At 37.8% G+C, this 17,049-nt stretch overlaps 1 protein-coding gene across 3 annotated transcripts; it reads right to left on the reverse strand.

The window, feature by feature from the left end:
* Window positions 1-5,940: 5,940 nt before the first annotated feature.
* On the reverse strand, window positions 5,941-14,784 carry LOC138019527 (uncharacterized). 3 transcript variants are annotated; one of them, XR_011126182.1, is made up of 5 exons: window positions 14,686-14,776; window positions 14,363-14,500; window positions 13,398-13,505; window positions 7,928-8,621; window positions 5,941-7,112 (listed from the first exon to the last, which is right to left on the reverse strand). XR_011126182.1 is itself a non-coding variant. In XM_068866352.1 (4 exons), the coding sequence occupies exons 1-4, from the start codon at window positions 14,459-14,461 to the stop codon at window positions 6,962-6,964; spliced, it is 402 nt and encodes a 133-aa protein (XP_068722453.1). In that variant the 5' UTR covers window positions 14,462-14,784; the 3' UTR covers window positions 5,941-6,961. The 3 variants fall into 3 exon arrangements, 1 of the variants encoding a protein (XP_068722453.1); XR_011126181.1 differs by having other exon boundaries at window positions 14,363-14,766; XM_068866352.1 differs by lacking the exon at window positions 13,398-13,505 and having other exon boundaries at window positions 7,928-7,969; window positions 8,512-8,621; window positions 14,363-14,784.
* Between the last annotated feature and the right edge of the window lie 2,265 nt (window positions 14,785-17,049).

The following is a 17,049-nucleotide window of genomic DNA, read 5'->3' on the forward strand; positions in this document are numbered from 1 at the left end:
ATTCAAACTGAAGGTCCTTACCTATCAGGCTGGAGCGTTTTTCGTGCGTACATTTGGATAATTCAAGATGGAAAGTCAAGATTGTCGTCGCTTTGTAAACCCTTTCAATTATTCGATGTTGTGGAAATCTTGCAACTCATACTGAAACTATATAATCTGTTTACTTTTCTCAATCAGACAGTCAAAAAACAGCCATCTTTACGGACTCCTAAACTTACTGGAGGTACGTCTTCTTTAGACTTGGCTTTACATTAAGTTTTAAGTAACGCGAGCCTTAAATATGGTAGGTGTTGGGTAAGTTTAAGTTTCACATTTAGAAGACATCAATAACGAACATTTGAGTGATCAGTAGTGAAAATAAAGCCTGAAAAAATTCAGGCTTGTACGGGAATGGAACCCACGACCTCTGCGATACCGGTGCATAGTTGACTGCAACGCGAGAGGAGAGCAGTCTTGAGAGCAAAATGAACAAGTCGCTGGTTTGGCAAATCTACGGTTCGGATACTGATGTAATAACTCTCTCCGCTGTGAGTAAACTTTCTTTCTTTTCCAGCTTCCTTAAGGTATTTCCAGAACAATTCAAGGTGTCATTTTCTTGAAAATCAACTCATTTTGTAGCGTTCCGGAGAGGAGCGTTACAAACTTGTAACAGCATATTTGGTTTCGGTAAAATCTTGCGAAGATAATAGGAACTAAATGACTTGGTGAGAGGGCTTTCTTAGAAAGTATTAGTAAAGTTATAAAATTGATATCGCAAATAACAGGGTTTATTTAGTTGCAAAGGCGTTTCTGAATTACGACAAATAATAAATACACTGGTGCATCAGCAAGGCAATCATCCACCTCAGGCCCAAAATATTTGATGACAACAGATCAGTATTCCTCTGGACTGGTACGTGTCGAGTTATTATTTGTGGAAGCCAGTCAGAGTTGCTTATTTTGGAAAAGAGGAGGCAGGGAACAACCATCACACTCGGCGAGAGTGAGCACTACCTTTAATGCGAGGTTCACGGTGGAAAATATATTTTACTTTGTTCAAGATAGCGAGGTTACTTACCAGAACATCTCTTTTATGAAACTGCTCATTCAGCTTATCAAGGTAGGAACAGGGGCTTTTTCCCACTATCACCGCCGAATGGGCTTTTTTTTTTCTGTTAAAAACAAAAAAAGAATTCCCGGAAATGAGCTAATCACGAGCGTAAGCGAAAGCGTAAAGCAAGCTTTCCTAATTTTTTTGTTTATTTTTTTTCAAATCAGTTTTTCTTTTAATTAAGATAATCATTTCACGACTTCCCGTTACCAGTTAATCGTACCTTTAACAAAATTCGAGAAAGAATTCAAAGTAAAATTGTTTGGGTAAAAAAGGCAACAGTTTTCAATGCGAGATGCGTAAAAAATAACTCCGAGCATTAAAAGTGCAACTGTCCTCTTGCAGCGCGCGCGATGGCGCGTACTATCCAATAATTACTTAGGGAAGACTCGTACACGGTCCAATTACTGCTATAATCATACTCGTGATTAACAAATCGGACTCCCACTTCGCGGTCGTCCGATTTTGTAAATCACTCGTATGATTACAGACCGATATGGACTCCACTCGGTCCTATTACCATTATAAATCATAGCTGGTGATAACCAATCAGATTCGAGAATTTTCTTATAGTTATGATTAGTCGCTGCAAAATATCAGTTGGAAACACTACATCATTAGCGACTATTGTTCCCTCGAGTTTTAATTAGCGAGTGTTTCATTTCCAGCAACACTACATCATTAGCGACTATTGTTCCCTGGAGTTTTAAGCGAGTGTTTCATTTTCAATAATTTAGCTCATGCTGTTTACTATTCGAAACAGCTGTGAACATGAAGAACAATATTAGCGACTGAATTAGGGGTGCATAATGGGCGCTCAAAGGAACGAAACCTAAAACTGTCCAGGACATTCTACATAGTGGTTGCTCTGTCGCTGGTACTATGGCTGCCATCGTTTGTGGTTTACACTACACAAAAATTCTGCATACGATGTATTGTCGTATACGCCATGGCTGTTGTGAATATTCTACATGTGGCATACTCTATGGTCAACCCTTTCGTGTACGCGTTTAGGATGCCGATGTTCAAAGCTGCTTTGAGAAAAGATTGGTGGAAAGGACAAAATATTGAAATCAGACCTGTTCAGGCCACCCTGCGGATTTCGGGAAGGCGAGGTTCATATACCCTGAACACGGACACCGCAGTCAGCATCCGGGACATTGCTTTGATCAGTCACCAAAGATCGGATGGCCGGAGCCAGAATCAAGAAGTGGACGCAATGTTCACAACTTAAATTCGTGGACAATACAACTCAGCTTAACCTTACGCTACCAAGTCAGGTTGTATCAATGCGTCGAAGAAAGCCAATAAAGCCAAGGGAGCCGTAAACAACGTTTCCTACTTTCGCAAGACAAGACTCAACACGAGCATACCTTGTATGCAAGTTAAGACTGAGACAAGACAATAGATGGGATAGCAAAACAGGTCAACACTGGCCAAACCACAGGAACTCATCACACAGAAATAAATGTAATGTCAAACAGAGCTTACAAGCTGGTATTCAAAGTAAATTGATGTTGGTGACCACCATTTGGCAGCTTATAGTAGTAAGCATTTGTTTGAATCGTGGATATTCTAGGTTAATTACTGCGTTCACGCTTTAGTCATACAAATTGAAACCTTTTCTGACCGTTACCTGAAGCATACCTTGCTTGCTAAGACATAAGTTACTTTGCTACACCTATAAGGTACTTTGTACTACATGTATTTATATGAAAAGTAAATTTGTGTCGGTGACCATGATTTGGCAGCTTTTAGTAGTAAACTTTTATCCCGTGGATATTCTAGATTAATTCCTAGTTTTATCATACAAATTGCGATCTTTTCGGACCGCTTCTTTGATATACTGTATTCAAAATAAATTGGTGTTTGTAATCACAATTTCACAATTGTAAACATATAGTTCGTGGCTGTTCTAGATTTAATTTTTTTGTTCACGCTTTTGTCATATCAGCTGCAATTGTTTGTGGCTATGATTGGCCAATCTAAGTAAAGACTTGAAAAATGTAATTTTATTTACATTTTTCAAGAACCAAAAGCTAAGAATTAAATCTTGTCACAAATGCAAAATGCTTCTAAAGTTCCACGCACTTGCAGCCACACTTGTGAAGCTGATTAAGGAACGTAGTTTGGGGAAAAAATGAAGCTTACTTGCTATGAAAACCCCCGGAGATTTTTGCTTCGCGTGGAATCTATTAAAATCTCGGCTTGAAAAAACTGAATTAAAGTGGACTAGCAAATTGTATAGCATTGCGGATAGACTCACTATCGAAGGAACATCTTCAAAGGTACAGTTTTCGGTGTATGCAAGGAGCTACTTACAAAGAGTGAGAAATACTGCAAACGTTACGTGACTGTTTACGAATATATGGCAAATTACCTCGCAAAACACCCTCAACAGCAAACAAATCCTTACTGTATGTAACCTGAAAAGAGCGGCAATTCATTAGTTTATGGATCAAAATAAACAACAAGTACTATGGTGAACAACAATTACCAAGCCAAATGGTAGCGTATATAATGGTCCCTTTGCAGGATAGTGATCACATGGTACAAAAACCGCCATACTGGAACGCAAATTACCCACTGGGACATCTAAAACAAATAAAAATTTAGATTAACTAGCTTTGTTTTAGATGTCCCAGTGCGCAATTTGCGTTCCAATAAGGCGGTTTTTGTATCATGTGATCACTATCCTGCAAAGGGCCCATTGTGTTCCCGTCGTACACAATTAGACTTGTTACTATAGTAACAAGTACCTGACTGAACAATGTACGGTCGATTGCAATGAACCTACTGAGGAATACCTAATACAGACAAGTTATTGTTATCGACAGTTCACTTGCCTGGGAAGCCTAACGTCAGAAAAACTCCACTTTGGTAAAATCTTACCTACGACCCTAACTAATGTCCTAGTGTAAAGTAGACTAACTCAACTGACACTGTTATAATTCTTTGTCGTTTAAACAAGTTTGTCTGTCTGTGTCTGTCTGTCTGTTTGGTTCGTAGCCGGTTATTTGGATGGCTTGTAAGTTCGTAGGTTGGTTTGTTAGTTAGTTGGTCGGTTGGTTGGTGGGTGTGAAAGTGGGTTGGTTGATTGGTTTGTTAGTTGGTTCCAAACCGACAAGTTGTAAAGTTAAAGGATTAATACAAACCTTCCAGAGAGATTCTGGTCCATCAATTAACAAGGCTCTTGTGTCAGCGTACTTTTGAGCCAGGTGCAGGCACTCTGTGCTAAACTCGAAATCGCATTCTGTGCACTTTATAAAATAAAATTTATAAAAAAAATCAAGTAAAGAAAAAGCACATAGATACCTTACGCGTGGGCAAACAGAACACTGAAGCTGAAAACATCAGCCAAGCTTAAGGAAGATTCCCGGGCTAGGTCAAGATTGGGTGTGACCAGGAGGGAGGGGGCGACTCTATTGTTTTCAATAATTATCCTTGACCGACTCATCACTGCCAGTGTGACGTCACATAGCAACGAAGAGCGCTTCGCTTGGCTTGTTCCCGCTATTAGCGTGGGGACGCCATTGAGGCAAGGACAACAGGGGTCAATAAGGCTAATTCCAAAGCTAATATCGCTTTTGTCCGCTAATTGATCGTAAGTGTGAACTCTTTGCTATTGCTATTGTCTTTGTATGTAAACTGTTTCTTGTGTTGTGAGAGCGTGTTTCTGTAATTTTGTTGTATTTGTCGCGCGTTCAGTGGCGGGACCGCGAGGTTGCCTTCGGGACAGTCAAAGGTTGTCTAAAATATCCACCTTTTTTCTCAAAACGGTTGAACCAATGTTCTTCAAAATAGGAGGTTTTATTCCTTGATAATACACGTTTCAATCCTGTGTCATTACGTGCTGGTTGAATTACCCGTTCTTCATATCAATCCGTTTGCGTGTCGAGGTGTTGTTGTTTTTTCGATTTCAACAAGTTTCTCTGTTCTGGAGTGCTTCTTTTATCAGTTTTTAAGCACGTTCAGAAATTATTTGCATTTCAGTTACGTTAAGTTGCTGTTTTTGGCTTTGTGTGGCGAATTTCGTTTGGCTTTAGTAGTGTCTGTTGCAATTTGTTGGCTTTGTTAGAGTCTGTTGCAATTTTTGTTGGCTTTTTGTGTGAACTTCTGTTGGCTTTTGCCGCGCCGTTCGTGCATGTGACAATCTGTTGTTCTGGTTTTTGAGTGCAGCGGAGTTGAGTTTTTGCAGTGATTGAATTTTCTGGTAGTTGCAATCATTGTATCGAGTGCCTCCGGTTAAATTAAATTGCTGTCAGTTTCTTTAGTCTGTATTTGGTTTGGTGCTGGTTGGGCCTATCAATTCTCTGTTGAAAATACATGTACATGTATTCAATAATCAAAGTGAACAATATGTACATATTGTAGATATACTTAACAAACGTTCAGTGAAATAAAGTAGAATATAATTTTAATAATAATAGAGTACAATTAAAATAATTCAGTGAAAATATACTGTAGTTGTAAATGTTAAAAAATTCAAAATGAACAAAAATATTGCATTTTTTACGTTAATGGTGGCAACATGTTTGCTTTATGACTCACTCTTTGACTTAACTTGGCTTTTTCCTCAAGGATGTCATTACATTTTCTATTTTGTGGGTTTTCATGTTGTTATTGCTGCTATTTCCAAAGCCTTTCCCAACTTTTCAAGGCTTCCTCTTAGTCTTTACATCCCATCCAATTCTCAAGTTCTAGACAATAAAATTAAGGTTTACTCCACTGGAGCATGGCATATGCTCTACAATAAAATTGTTCCAAATTTGAGTGTGTTGGAAAGGTTGCTTTCTCTTTTGTTGTGCATGTTTTTATTACAATTCAAAGTAAGACCAGACTACAACACCAACCTTAAGAATTTATTTTATTCTGTTTTCACTTCAATTTGTGTTATTGTGACAATTGGTGTTCTACTTTTCTGGAAAATGTTGTACAAAATATGCTCAAAGCAGATAATTAAGTACAGTGGAACTCTCAATTATTTACTGGAGACGACATTATTTCCTGCTGTTATTATTTTGAGATTATTTTTGCCTCTGCTTGACCCAGTTTATAAGACTTGTTTAAATGTCAAGCAACTATCTAAATTTTCTCTGGTGCAATATTTTTGGAGTCTAACATCAAAGTTTTTACTTTCCATTATTATGCTCACGTGCCTTTTTCTTTTTCATAGCATTCTGTTAAATATTTATACAACTCAAAAACTGGTTGTGAATGATAAGCTATGTTCTGCACCCATGTACCTAGTTCCCACTGCTCTCATTTTGATCACATCAGCCCTTCCCTATCCATTGTTGGTAGTTTCATTCGTAGTTAGTGTAATAGCAGTAGGGGAAAACTTTGATGCAAGCTACAAACAAACTACAGAAATGCCATGGTTTTTTCCAATTTTGTATCTTTGCCTTGGTCTCCTGTGGAGTTATCCTGCTGTAAAACTCCTTGAATTTCACCACCCAGGATTTCTCTTGAGTATGTTTTTTAGGTCAAAAAGATTTGTGACATCTATTTTAGTTGTAGATGTAACAGGAAAGTCACATTCTTTTACCTTTGCACCACATGCTAATATACTGGACTTGAGATCACAAGTTAATTGTAAATTACATTTAACAAGTGATTTGTACTGGTTATCAAGCCGTGGTAAACCTCTACATGATTTCATACCATTAAATGAAATAAATGGGGCTGTAATTATGAATGGACGTTTAATTGGAGGTGTGCAATGTTGTCTATTGGGGTGTGAAAATGAGGCAGGATGTCGTAAATTTGATAGCATGATTGGGCAATATGAAATCAAATGTAGCCCTCATGACTTATCAGGTAATTATACAGAAAATTTTAAGAATCTCAGGGTATGTGATAAGCATTACGTCAGCTTATCATCCAGGGGGCACAAGCCTGCAAGGGGAAAGAGTTCGTCAAAATCCCGAAGTGATACCCAGCGTGGCATTCTGAAGGTAAATCCATGTGTTGTGATATGTTCACAATGCAGTAAAGAGGTTTGCCTTTCCAGTGACATTCCCTGTAAAAGACATAAAATAAGAGTATTTGATAAACTGTTTACAGTGGCATGCAACTTTTTAGATGAACAAAATGGAAATAAAACAAATTTCCACAATGACCTATATACATGTATATCTACAGAAACTTGTGATGGTTCTATGGTGCCTTACATATGTATGTCATGTCAGCCTTTCTTTTTGAAATCTGTCAAAATAGAGGCCGAATACAAGGAAGCAAAAACTATGTTTCAAGAAAAACAAGGATGTTCAAATCCATCAAGCTGGTCTGATCTTGCCAAAGAACATGTACAAGTACAAGATGAATATGACCATTCCATTCCCAGATCAAATTACGCAGTTGATGAACCACAAGGCAAACATGGTTTGACCATTTCAAAATTAACAGCAGGGATTTTTGGTGAAGGTTTAAAAGAGCTTCTGAAAGAATGCAGCCCTTCAGTAAACATACATGTAGCTGAGGGATGTTATGCTCATGGGGTGCCTCAGCACGCTGATGTATATACAACCTTTCAATCTATCCTTCCAGCTATCTTTCCATGGACAGTAACATTCTCAAGTTCAAAAACAACCCAGGACAATCTTAAGGTTGTCCTTTCAAGACCACACACAGCAAATGGTGTTGAAATACCTATGTGGAAAGAAGTAACATTTTTTCTTCCCACCAAAATCTCTATTGCAACAAATAAGATTTGTCATTTCACAGTGCAGATCTTGGGCAACAAAGTAGATTATGGTGAGCTCCCGCTTATCATCTTTCAGCCCAATATATTTAAATCTGCTCTTGATATAATACTGACAACAACTGATAACTTACGTGTTTGTCCTGGCATGAGTGATCCTACACTGGTTGATGTGGCTGAAAGAAAAAATCAAAATTTGTTATACCATGTTGACACTAATGTTATAGAAGGAAAATTTGTTAAATGCATAAGAAGCACAAAATGCTCTTACAAACTATCAACTGAATCGAGAATAAGATGCAGTGAATGCCAAGATTTGCTACGGTCTTGCCTGCGTTGGCAAAAAACACGTTCGTCTGAACCTTCTCAATCAAAGACAGCCCATGATTCCCATACTAAACTCAGCAGTCTATCCCACGCTGAACTTATTATCAGGGCCAAAAACCTACACAAAATGGTTGCCCAGAGTCAACGAAAGGCAAAACGATACTACATTCTATACCAAAAAGAAAAACAAAGAAATGTTAAAGCACCAAAAAATTATAACCCTACATCTTCTGATCTTGCTAAATTGATGGAAATTGCCATACAAAACCAGTGGCTTACTGAAAACTCTGTCTTATATGCCCTTCTAACTGACACTTTGACGTCATTAAAACTCCAAGAGGAGGAATTTGAAAAACATGGAAAATTAACCAAACAAAAACAGAAACCACACCCCAAAGGAATGAGGTACAACCCTCTTGTGATTAAGTGGAGCTGCATGATAGCCAGTAAGTGCCACAAAAAAGGATATGAAGTGGTACGTAGCATTATTCCCATTCCAACCTAGGAGACAGTAAAACAGTATAGACAGGCTAGTAGTACAACAAGTCCAATATCACAACAAAATCTGTCACTTATGGTACAAGAAATGGTAAGAAGGGGTTGTAGGGGAGTTGGCGGTATTCATTGGGATGAAATGACTGTTAAGGAAGGAATAGTACTCTGCAAACGGACAGGGGAACTGGTTGGATTTGAAGATTTAAATATCAGTCCTGAACTCAATCAAAGTCCACACCACCTTGAAAATGAGAATGAGGACAATGACTCTGACAACTCATCACAATACACTGATTCTGATACCTCCTCCATCGATTCTGACCTAGACTCCAGCCCTGAGATCATATCTCCCAATGACGAAAAACCAGTTCCATCTAAAAAAGCAAAACTAATCTGCCAATTTTTCTATTCATCATTGGAGGGGGATTTTTCATGGCCAGTTGCTTCTTTCCCATTAAACAAAATAAACCACCGAATTCTTTCTTCTCTTGTTTGGCAAGTATGTGAAGCCATTGGTGGTCTTAACCTTGAAAATGGAAAAAAAATTGAAGTCATCTATGGTGTTTCTGATGGATCAACATATTCCCATGCATTCTTTAGTAGGGCTGGAGCACAGAACTGGGTGACATATAACCCTTTCAATGACAACAAACCAATTTGGTGGCTCTCAGATTACCCCCATATGATTAAAAAACTGAGAAACTTTCTTGTCAATCCAGATGGGAAACTAGAAATACAGGGCAGAAAAATAACAGGTGATCATTTGTTACCTGTTGTAACACGTCAGCTAACAAAGTTAACTTGGAAACACATAAAGTTGACACCGCGAACCAAAATGAGTGTCAAAAGAGCCGTCACTGTTTGCTCTCTTGATGTAGCATTAGACATCCTGAAGGGACCTTTACCCCCTGAAAGTACTGTTGGAACCCGTACTTACTTAAAACAATGCTACAAGCTATTTCAACTATTCAACAACAATTCAGAAGTTGACCCCACATGCTATAAAGAATTGATATCAATAATGCTGTGGTTTGATAACTGGTATAAAGATATCAAACAGAACAGCTCACAAGCAACCAGTGGTTTAAAAGATCACTGGAAACAATTCATACCTCGTATCACTTACAAAGAATAATGATCTTAAAAGAACAATTAGGGCTTTTCTAGGGGTTGTTCAGTATGTGCAAATGAATCATCCAGAACTGCACATCATCCCAAAGACCATGTGCCAAGATGATGTTGAAAATTACTTTTCCCTACAAAGAGCTAGGGTATCAGGAGGTAAACCAACCACTTTACAGTTTTTCGAGTCATCTGCATCTCTTGAAACTGAACTCCTTCTGTCTTCTGAGATGAAAGACCTACAAGGAACCTGTGGTTCCTACGATTTGACAGCCCTTCCTAATCTTGTTTCTCTTCCCCTATCAAAACCAAAACTTACATCTCGTGAAAACACAAAGCACTTTACTGAGAAAGAAGGATGGGAACTGTGTGCCGGTCTGTTAGCCTCTGACAGTATCATTGAGAAAACATGGGAGTTCAATGAAAACTTTCATGATGCAGCAGATAAACTACAGTTATCAAGACATGTGAAAGAAACAGTAGAATACATGGATCTTTTTTCGCCTACTACAATTTTACAAACTTCACAACCCATACTGACTGCCCTACATGCAAAAGAAAACCATCAACATGTATCACTATTTGCTAGAAGGCTAGACTTTTATTTACGAACAAATATATTTACTGGCAACTGGTCCAGCATCTCACTTCAAGAAGCCATCAACAAACTAAAGGGTGAAAGGGCACTTTGTTTCTACTGGAGGAAACTTTTGCACACACTGCTCATTCCAAAGTCTCAAATTAGACTGTCTAGTGAAGTTCTTTCTGCTTTTGTTAGGAAATTTACCAAACGAAGGTGTGTTACCTATTTAGCTAGGGATGGGCTTTCACCCCTGCATGAAGAAGATGAATCGGCGGTAAGGCAAATGTTGAAAAAATTTAATGTTACCTCAGATGAGAAAAAGAAGCTAACAAAAGCCAATTCAACTGACACTTGTTTTCGTTGCTACAAGCAAGGTCACTGGGCATCTGAATGCCCAGAAGGGCACCAACCTGAATTGCTGGCCAAACAGAAGTGTTTCTTGTGTGGTCAACAGGGGCATTTGAAAATGGCATGTCCAAAGAAAATAAGAAATGATAAACTGAAGACTAAAATTATTCAGAATAAGCCTCCACCCGTTAAAAGTGCATGGTACCAGGCTGGTACATCACTCACAAAGCTATTGGGTAATTTATCTGTTAAGAATCTTGAGGATTTCAAATACTACAAACCAATTTGTTCTGAATCTACAAGCCCTGCCAATGATCCTAAATTTTACAAACAAAGAAGTGCAAAGTGGTTTGATGCCCGCAAGGGTAAGATTAATGGCAGCAAAGCTGCAACTGCACTTGGCTGGTATGGAAAAAAGGCAATGCTTGATTACTGGAATGATTTATCGAATGATTTGCATGGCTCTAAAAATGAATCTATTGAATCAAACCTAGCAATGTTATGGGGCTCTATCAATGAGGACAGTGCTCTTGTAACTTACCTAACACATTTTTTTTCAAAAAACAATGATGATGTCATTGTTAAAGAAACTGGCATTTGGCTTTTAAAAGATGACAAAAATCAAACTTGGCTTGGTTCCTCTCCAGATGGAATCATAGAGGAAAATGGATCTATACAAACTGTTCTAGAAATGAAATGCCCTTTCATGGGAGGCAAACCAGTTCCATACAGGAATGTTTGTGTCAACCATCTCCCTCAAATTATGTTAGAAATGTTCTGTACATCAACTCAACAATGTCACTATGTTGTTTGGACTCCTGTTGGTACAAAAGTCTTCCTTATAGAGAGAGATGACAATTACATAGAATTACTTTTAAATTATTTATACAAATTTTGGAATCTTGCATCTGGTGAAACACAACCAGCATGGCATGAGGATGTTTTTGGCCTTAAGCAAAGAAGCAAGGAAATTGTCACAAATAGCCCTTGCCTAAGTTTTATATCTAATTCTCTAATAACCCCAAATGTTCTCTCTCATCCTGATCTTAAGAGGTTTGAAACTATAGACAAACCGTCAAAGAGAGAACAGGTTACACGAAAATGCCAGGGTTGTAAAGATGATGAATGGAGATGCAAACTTAACCCATGTGAGGTGAGAAGAAAGAGGATGAATAATTCTTTAAATGCACAACAATTATCATACCAATCATATAAGTATGGGTCAAATGGTGTACATAACAGCTGCCATCAAGACACCTTCCTTGAACTGATCTATCACAGTTTTAAGCGTCATTTTGGTTCTCAACATTTAAATTTGTCAGAAGGTCTTAAACAATTACTAGATTCATTTGTTTTAAGAGAAAAAGGTAAATTCCATGAAAGTAAAATGACACTCTGGAAGTGGCTAAGAGACAAAACAGCAAATGGCCACACATACTATGCATATGGAAATGAAGCTGCACTTGATTCAATTATATACAGGCTTTTGGAATCAATGCCTAGTGATCTTGAAGAGCAATTCTCCATCAAAACAAAGTATTCACAATCTTGCAGTACTGACAGAGACCATAGTTCATGTCGTACCTTTAATCATAGAGTGTTTCCAATCAGTGCTGATGATGTTACAGAAAATCACCTATCGAATGCCAATGAGTTTGATGTTATTCAGGAGATTAAACGCAAATTAACATTAAACAACTATACACCAACATCAAAGTGCTCTGCCTTGTTAAATATGGATTCATGTAATACCGTAAACTCTGATTGTTCTATCATCTCTGATCCTGTGACGTGCGGTGCAATGGTGCAGCAATCAACGACTGTGATGAACAAACCTGACATATTTTTTGTAGGGTATACAGGAAACTCTACTAAAGGCTACATTCCCATCTTAGAAAAGGAAAACACCAACATCGAAATTAATAATTGCACATATAGATTATCTGGTATTGTCTATTTGAAATCACATCACTACTGGTGTGAAGTGTACTCCACACAAAAAAATTGTAAAAATGGATGGTTTGTCTACAATGGTTTATGGAATAATGGCAAAGCAACCTTTGTTGGTCCAAGACCATTATTTTTGGAAAAGGAAAGTTTGTACCTCCTAATGTTTGAAAGAATAATCTCACAATACCCACTGAATAATACTGGTGTCACATTCTACAAACAAAATCAGTTAAATTAAAATTTTATAGTCAAAGAAATTGTACAGAAATATAAAATCCTGCTTTCTTTAAATGACAATAAGGCCAAAATGGAAAACATTAAAGCAATTCTCCAGTATCACAACATCTTGATAACACCAAGCATGAAATTAGCTGCCCTGAAGGACCTTTTAGTACAGCACTGTAACACAGCCCCGACTGTACCGGTAACCTTTGTATCTGATCAGAGTATTGAAAATTACACTGAGGCACCTAAGAAGGGTATCTCCAGTTATCAGAAATCAACTGACTTTGTGCCTGTAACGTTTATTAATGACTCCATGATAAATTTAGTGAAAATAGGGGAGCAGGGAAAGGAAACAGGAAAAACAAGTTCCAAACGTCTTGATCTAACACCAGTGAGGCATGGATATACACCTGAAAGACACCCCTCAAAAAAACAAAAAGCAAACCAATCAATGCAGAATCGAACAACAACTGAAATTGCCAGCTCATCAGATGAAGATCTATCTATTAAAGAACCACAAGTGAAATCTTTTAAAGAAATGATCAATGCCCTACATAAAAGCAGAATCTCTTCCAGTGATAGTGATGACGATTTTGACCAAGACTTTCAACTTCTGGACAATTCTGATGTGCTTTTTAGCAAACTTGATGAACCTACTGAAACTGACAAGAAAATAATGCAGGAAAAGTCTTATATGTCTGCTTCCTTTGACTATTCACATGATTTTCAAATGGTTAAAACAACAGAACTATGGGAGTATAAAGAATTTGACAGATCAATAACACCGAAATCTGGAAACAGCCCTGATCACCTAGAACAAGTCAGGCGTTTCATTATAAAGAATGGTTTTGAGGAGCCCTTAATGATATCATGTGATTTAAAAACAGGCATGGCTTATGTAACTGAAGGAAATCATTGTCTTTGGGTGGCAATTAGGGAAGGAATGCCTTTTGTACCATGCCGTGTAATACCTCACTGGCTGCCACCAAATGGGTCATACAAAAAAATTGATGTGGATTTGACAACTTTGCAGTCCAAGGAAATTATACTCCCAGAACATTTAGGATTAACAGTGGCTAAAGCTAACTAAATAAAGTTGCAAACTCCATATTAAAGTGCATGCACACTTTGTCATCGGCCACTTATAATTATTAAAACAATGTAGACATTAGGAATCATTTTGTTTAGTAAGCAGCTAAAATGAAAAAGCCAAAACAGAATATTATTGTGATTCAAAAAACGGCAATCAGGGAAAAGGTTTAAAACAAAACACTTTCAGAAATTTTTTAAGTCTGACATGCTTAACTTAATTAATTTAAAATTAAGCTTCTCACTAGAGTAAAAATTAATATACTTCAGTTTGATGCACACTTTCACCTCATAAACGACAAAAGTCTGGTTTGAGAAATAGCAGAGTATGTTAAGGTTAGACTTAAGAAGCTTACACTTAAGCTTACAGTATTTGCTGTAAAATGTAAATTATAATTTTTTCCATAAGCTTAATTAGGCAGGAACTTACACTGTATGCGGCGCCTCTTTCTCCACGGCAACTCCAACTTTGAACTTTGAAGGGATTGATATGAAGAACCACAAGCGCTGGAGAGCTGAAATTCAGCATACACAAAGCCCTGCATATCTTTTGCCGAACCTCCTATTCCTGTGTCAAAACAACAGTGCGTCGCTGTGTTCTTGTCCTCGAAAGTTCAACCGGCTAACAGACTTGCTCGATAAAATTCCTTGATGGTAGCAAGTTTCAGTCGAATTATCGAGATATTGAATGTTTTTGGCTCACACAAAATACCAAATTTAACTAACTAAATATAGAAGAAACTTCACCATTACCGATTACAGTAATTGAATCAGTTTTTCCAACGAAAATCCTACATTTTCCAACGTCTCTTCAAATGCCACTTTGCGCGCCATTTTGAATTTCATTCAAGCGAAACGTGACGTCATACTGGCAGTGATGACTCGACCAATGTTTACCTTGGAGACGCCCCCTCCCTCCTGGGTGTGACAATTGTGTTGTTAGAAAAATACGAATAATATAACACAGATACCGGATGAAATAAAGAATTGTCAGTCAAATTACTGGTCCTTGATTATTTTTATGAACAATAATGCCGATATCTGTGATACTGACGCCAGAAAAATCAACGGTTATGAGGTCTGTTAATTTCGGACCGAGTAGTCCCACCAATCAAGACAGTCTACGTTTCAAAATAGTCCTGTACATTTTCGGGTATTTTGATAGTATATTTAAGTGCACATGAACCGAAATTTCAAAATAGGTGTTTTAAGGAATATTTTGAGAGGACAATAATTTACTAAAAGTAGCAGGAACTTATTTTAAAGTTCGGCGAAAGTTGGGCCTTTCTCACTAAAATTCTAGACAAAGACCTGGGGCCTGGTGAATAGTCGTGACGTCATTCGTGTGTACTCAGTCGAGTGCGTCACTCTGTTTTTGTGAGTTCCGTGGAACAAAAATGTCAGAGATCTACCAAGATTCACTGACGGAGCTGAAAGCTTCGCAAAACTTTCCAGGTTTACACTTTTTCACATTCTCGGCCATGTTTCACGCCTGAACACGAATGACGTCACACAGATCTTTTGGCCGCGTGGAAAATGTCTCAAATTTCAGGCCACGGGCGGGAATTTTGGAACCCCTACAAATAGCGAATCCTCTTCAAGAAAGGAGGAAAACGACTGAAAATGAAATATGGGGAAAATAGGCTATGTAAAAACGTAAAAAGAAATGGTCGTAAATTTTCGATTCACGTGCACTTTTAAGGTGGCTCAAAACAGTTTTCAGCACTTTCTAAGACTGTAGATTTTGATGGGTCATTATTACCACTATTTATCCGTTGATGCTACAATCATGGTATCAAAAAACTGCCCCGTCATTGGGGAGCACGTTATCTTTTTCGCCACGCTACATGTTACCATAGCAACAGTATGGCCTGCTAAAAACACCCTTAATTTTAGCTTTAAGTACTTATATTTCAAAACAGACACGGTAAATTTTTTTATTGTCATCGAAATTTAATGAGCAGGATAAGACGCAACTTTTGGCAAAGTTTCAAAAAAATTATGTACATGGAGTTCAGAGCCACCTTAAATTTTCGAAAAGTTAAGGTTGCTCTGAACCCTATGTACATAATTTTTTTAACTTTGCCAAAATTTGCGTCTTATCCTGCTTATCAAATTGTTGCTATGGTGACATCATAACCACTATCACAATGTGTAGTTCTGGTAGCACATCAACCCTGCAGACTTAGTATTTGCACAGATATTCCATATTTTGTGACCTTACTTCATTTTGTACCCACCCTGTGACGTCACAAGTTCTCTAATTTGCATAAATCAAAATCTTGAGAAACTCGGCAACCAAGAGTGCTATCACAATAAAATAGACGCCGTTCTTTATCATTTTGGAAGCTCTTTCCAACTACCCTGCGCTCGCAGACGTATTTCCGGTTGTCGCTTCAACCGGAAATACGTCTGCGAGCGCAGGCTATTTCGAACAAGCTAATGAAAAATTTTGAGTCATATACACTTTAGCGGAAGGCCAGTTTTATTTTTAGTTTTTTTTTCTTTTTTTTTTTTTTTCATGGAAATAAACCATTATATTTAAGAGTCAACAATGGTGAAGAGAGTTTTGATAATTGATTTTGAAAGTTGGGATAAAGGTGATGTTGCACAAACCGATTTTTAACAAAACTTTGTTGCGTTAAAAGTTGTCTCGTGTGACATAGCACACAGGGGGAATTTTAACGCAACATTTTGTTGCTGCTACATGTTGCAGGATTTAGAAAGCGATCAAAAACCTGCAACACTGTTGCCCAAGTTTTGTTGGAGTTGGTGCGTGTAACACTCCCGCCGTTGACTTTTAACGCAACATCGTCCTAGAATGCATACACTCATTGTCCACCAAATTTGTCGAACAGGAGCCTGGGCTCAAACGTTACGGACAATGTTGTGTTAAAAAGTCATCTCGTGTAACATACCGTTGTCTACCGTTGCCGCAACAAAGTTGCGTTAAAAGTTGTCTCGTAGAACATGTATTAAAACTCGGCTCGTGATGTAACATCACCTGAAGACAATATCATTTATCAATAACCTGTAAGTTAATTGACCATCTCCACTGATTGCTATCCAAAAAATGACGAACAAAACAGTTAAGGATAAGGCCAAAATTCTAAAATC

The sequence above is a fragment of the Montipora capricornis genome, chromosome 10, assembly GCF_036669925.1.
Source record: "Montipora capricornis isolate CH-2021 chromosome 10, ASM3666992v2, whole genome shotgun sequence".
NCBI lineage: Eukaryota > Metazoa > Cnidaria > Anthozoa > Scleractinia > Acroporidae > Montipora > Montipora capricornis.

What these genes read in the sequence shown, in the direction of transcription:
- LOC138019527 (XM_068866352.1), bottom strand. Translation starts at nt 14,461, where the DNA reads ATGCTGAATTTCAGCTCTCCAGCGCTTGTGGTTCTTCATATCAATCCC. An exon ending in AAAGAGGCGCCGCATACAGT is followed by an intron (nt 8,622 to 14,362) that starts GTAAGTTCCTGC and finishes ACTGTCTCCTAG; the next exon opens with GTTGGAATGGGAATAATGCT. An exon ending in ACTCATGCCAGGACAAACAC is followed by an intron (nt 7,113 to 7,927) that starts GTAAGTTATCAG and finishes TGTCTTTTACAG; the next exon opens with GGAATGTCACTGGAAAGGCA.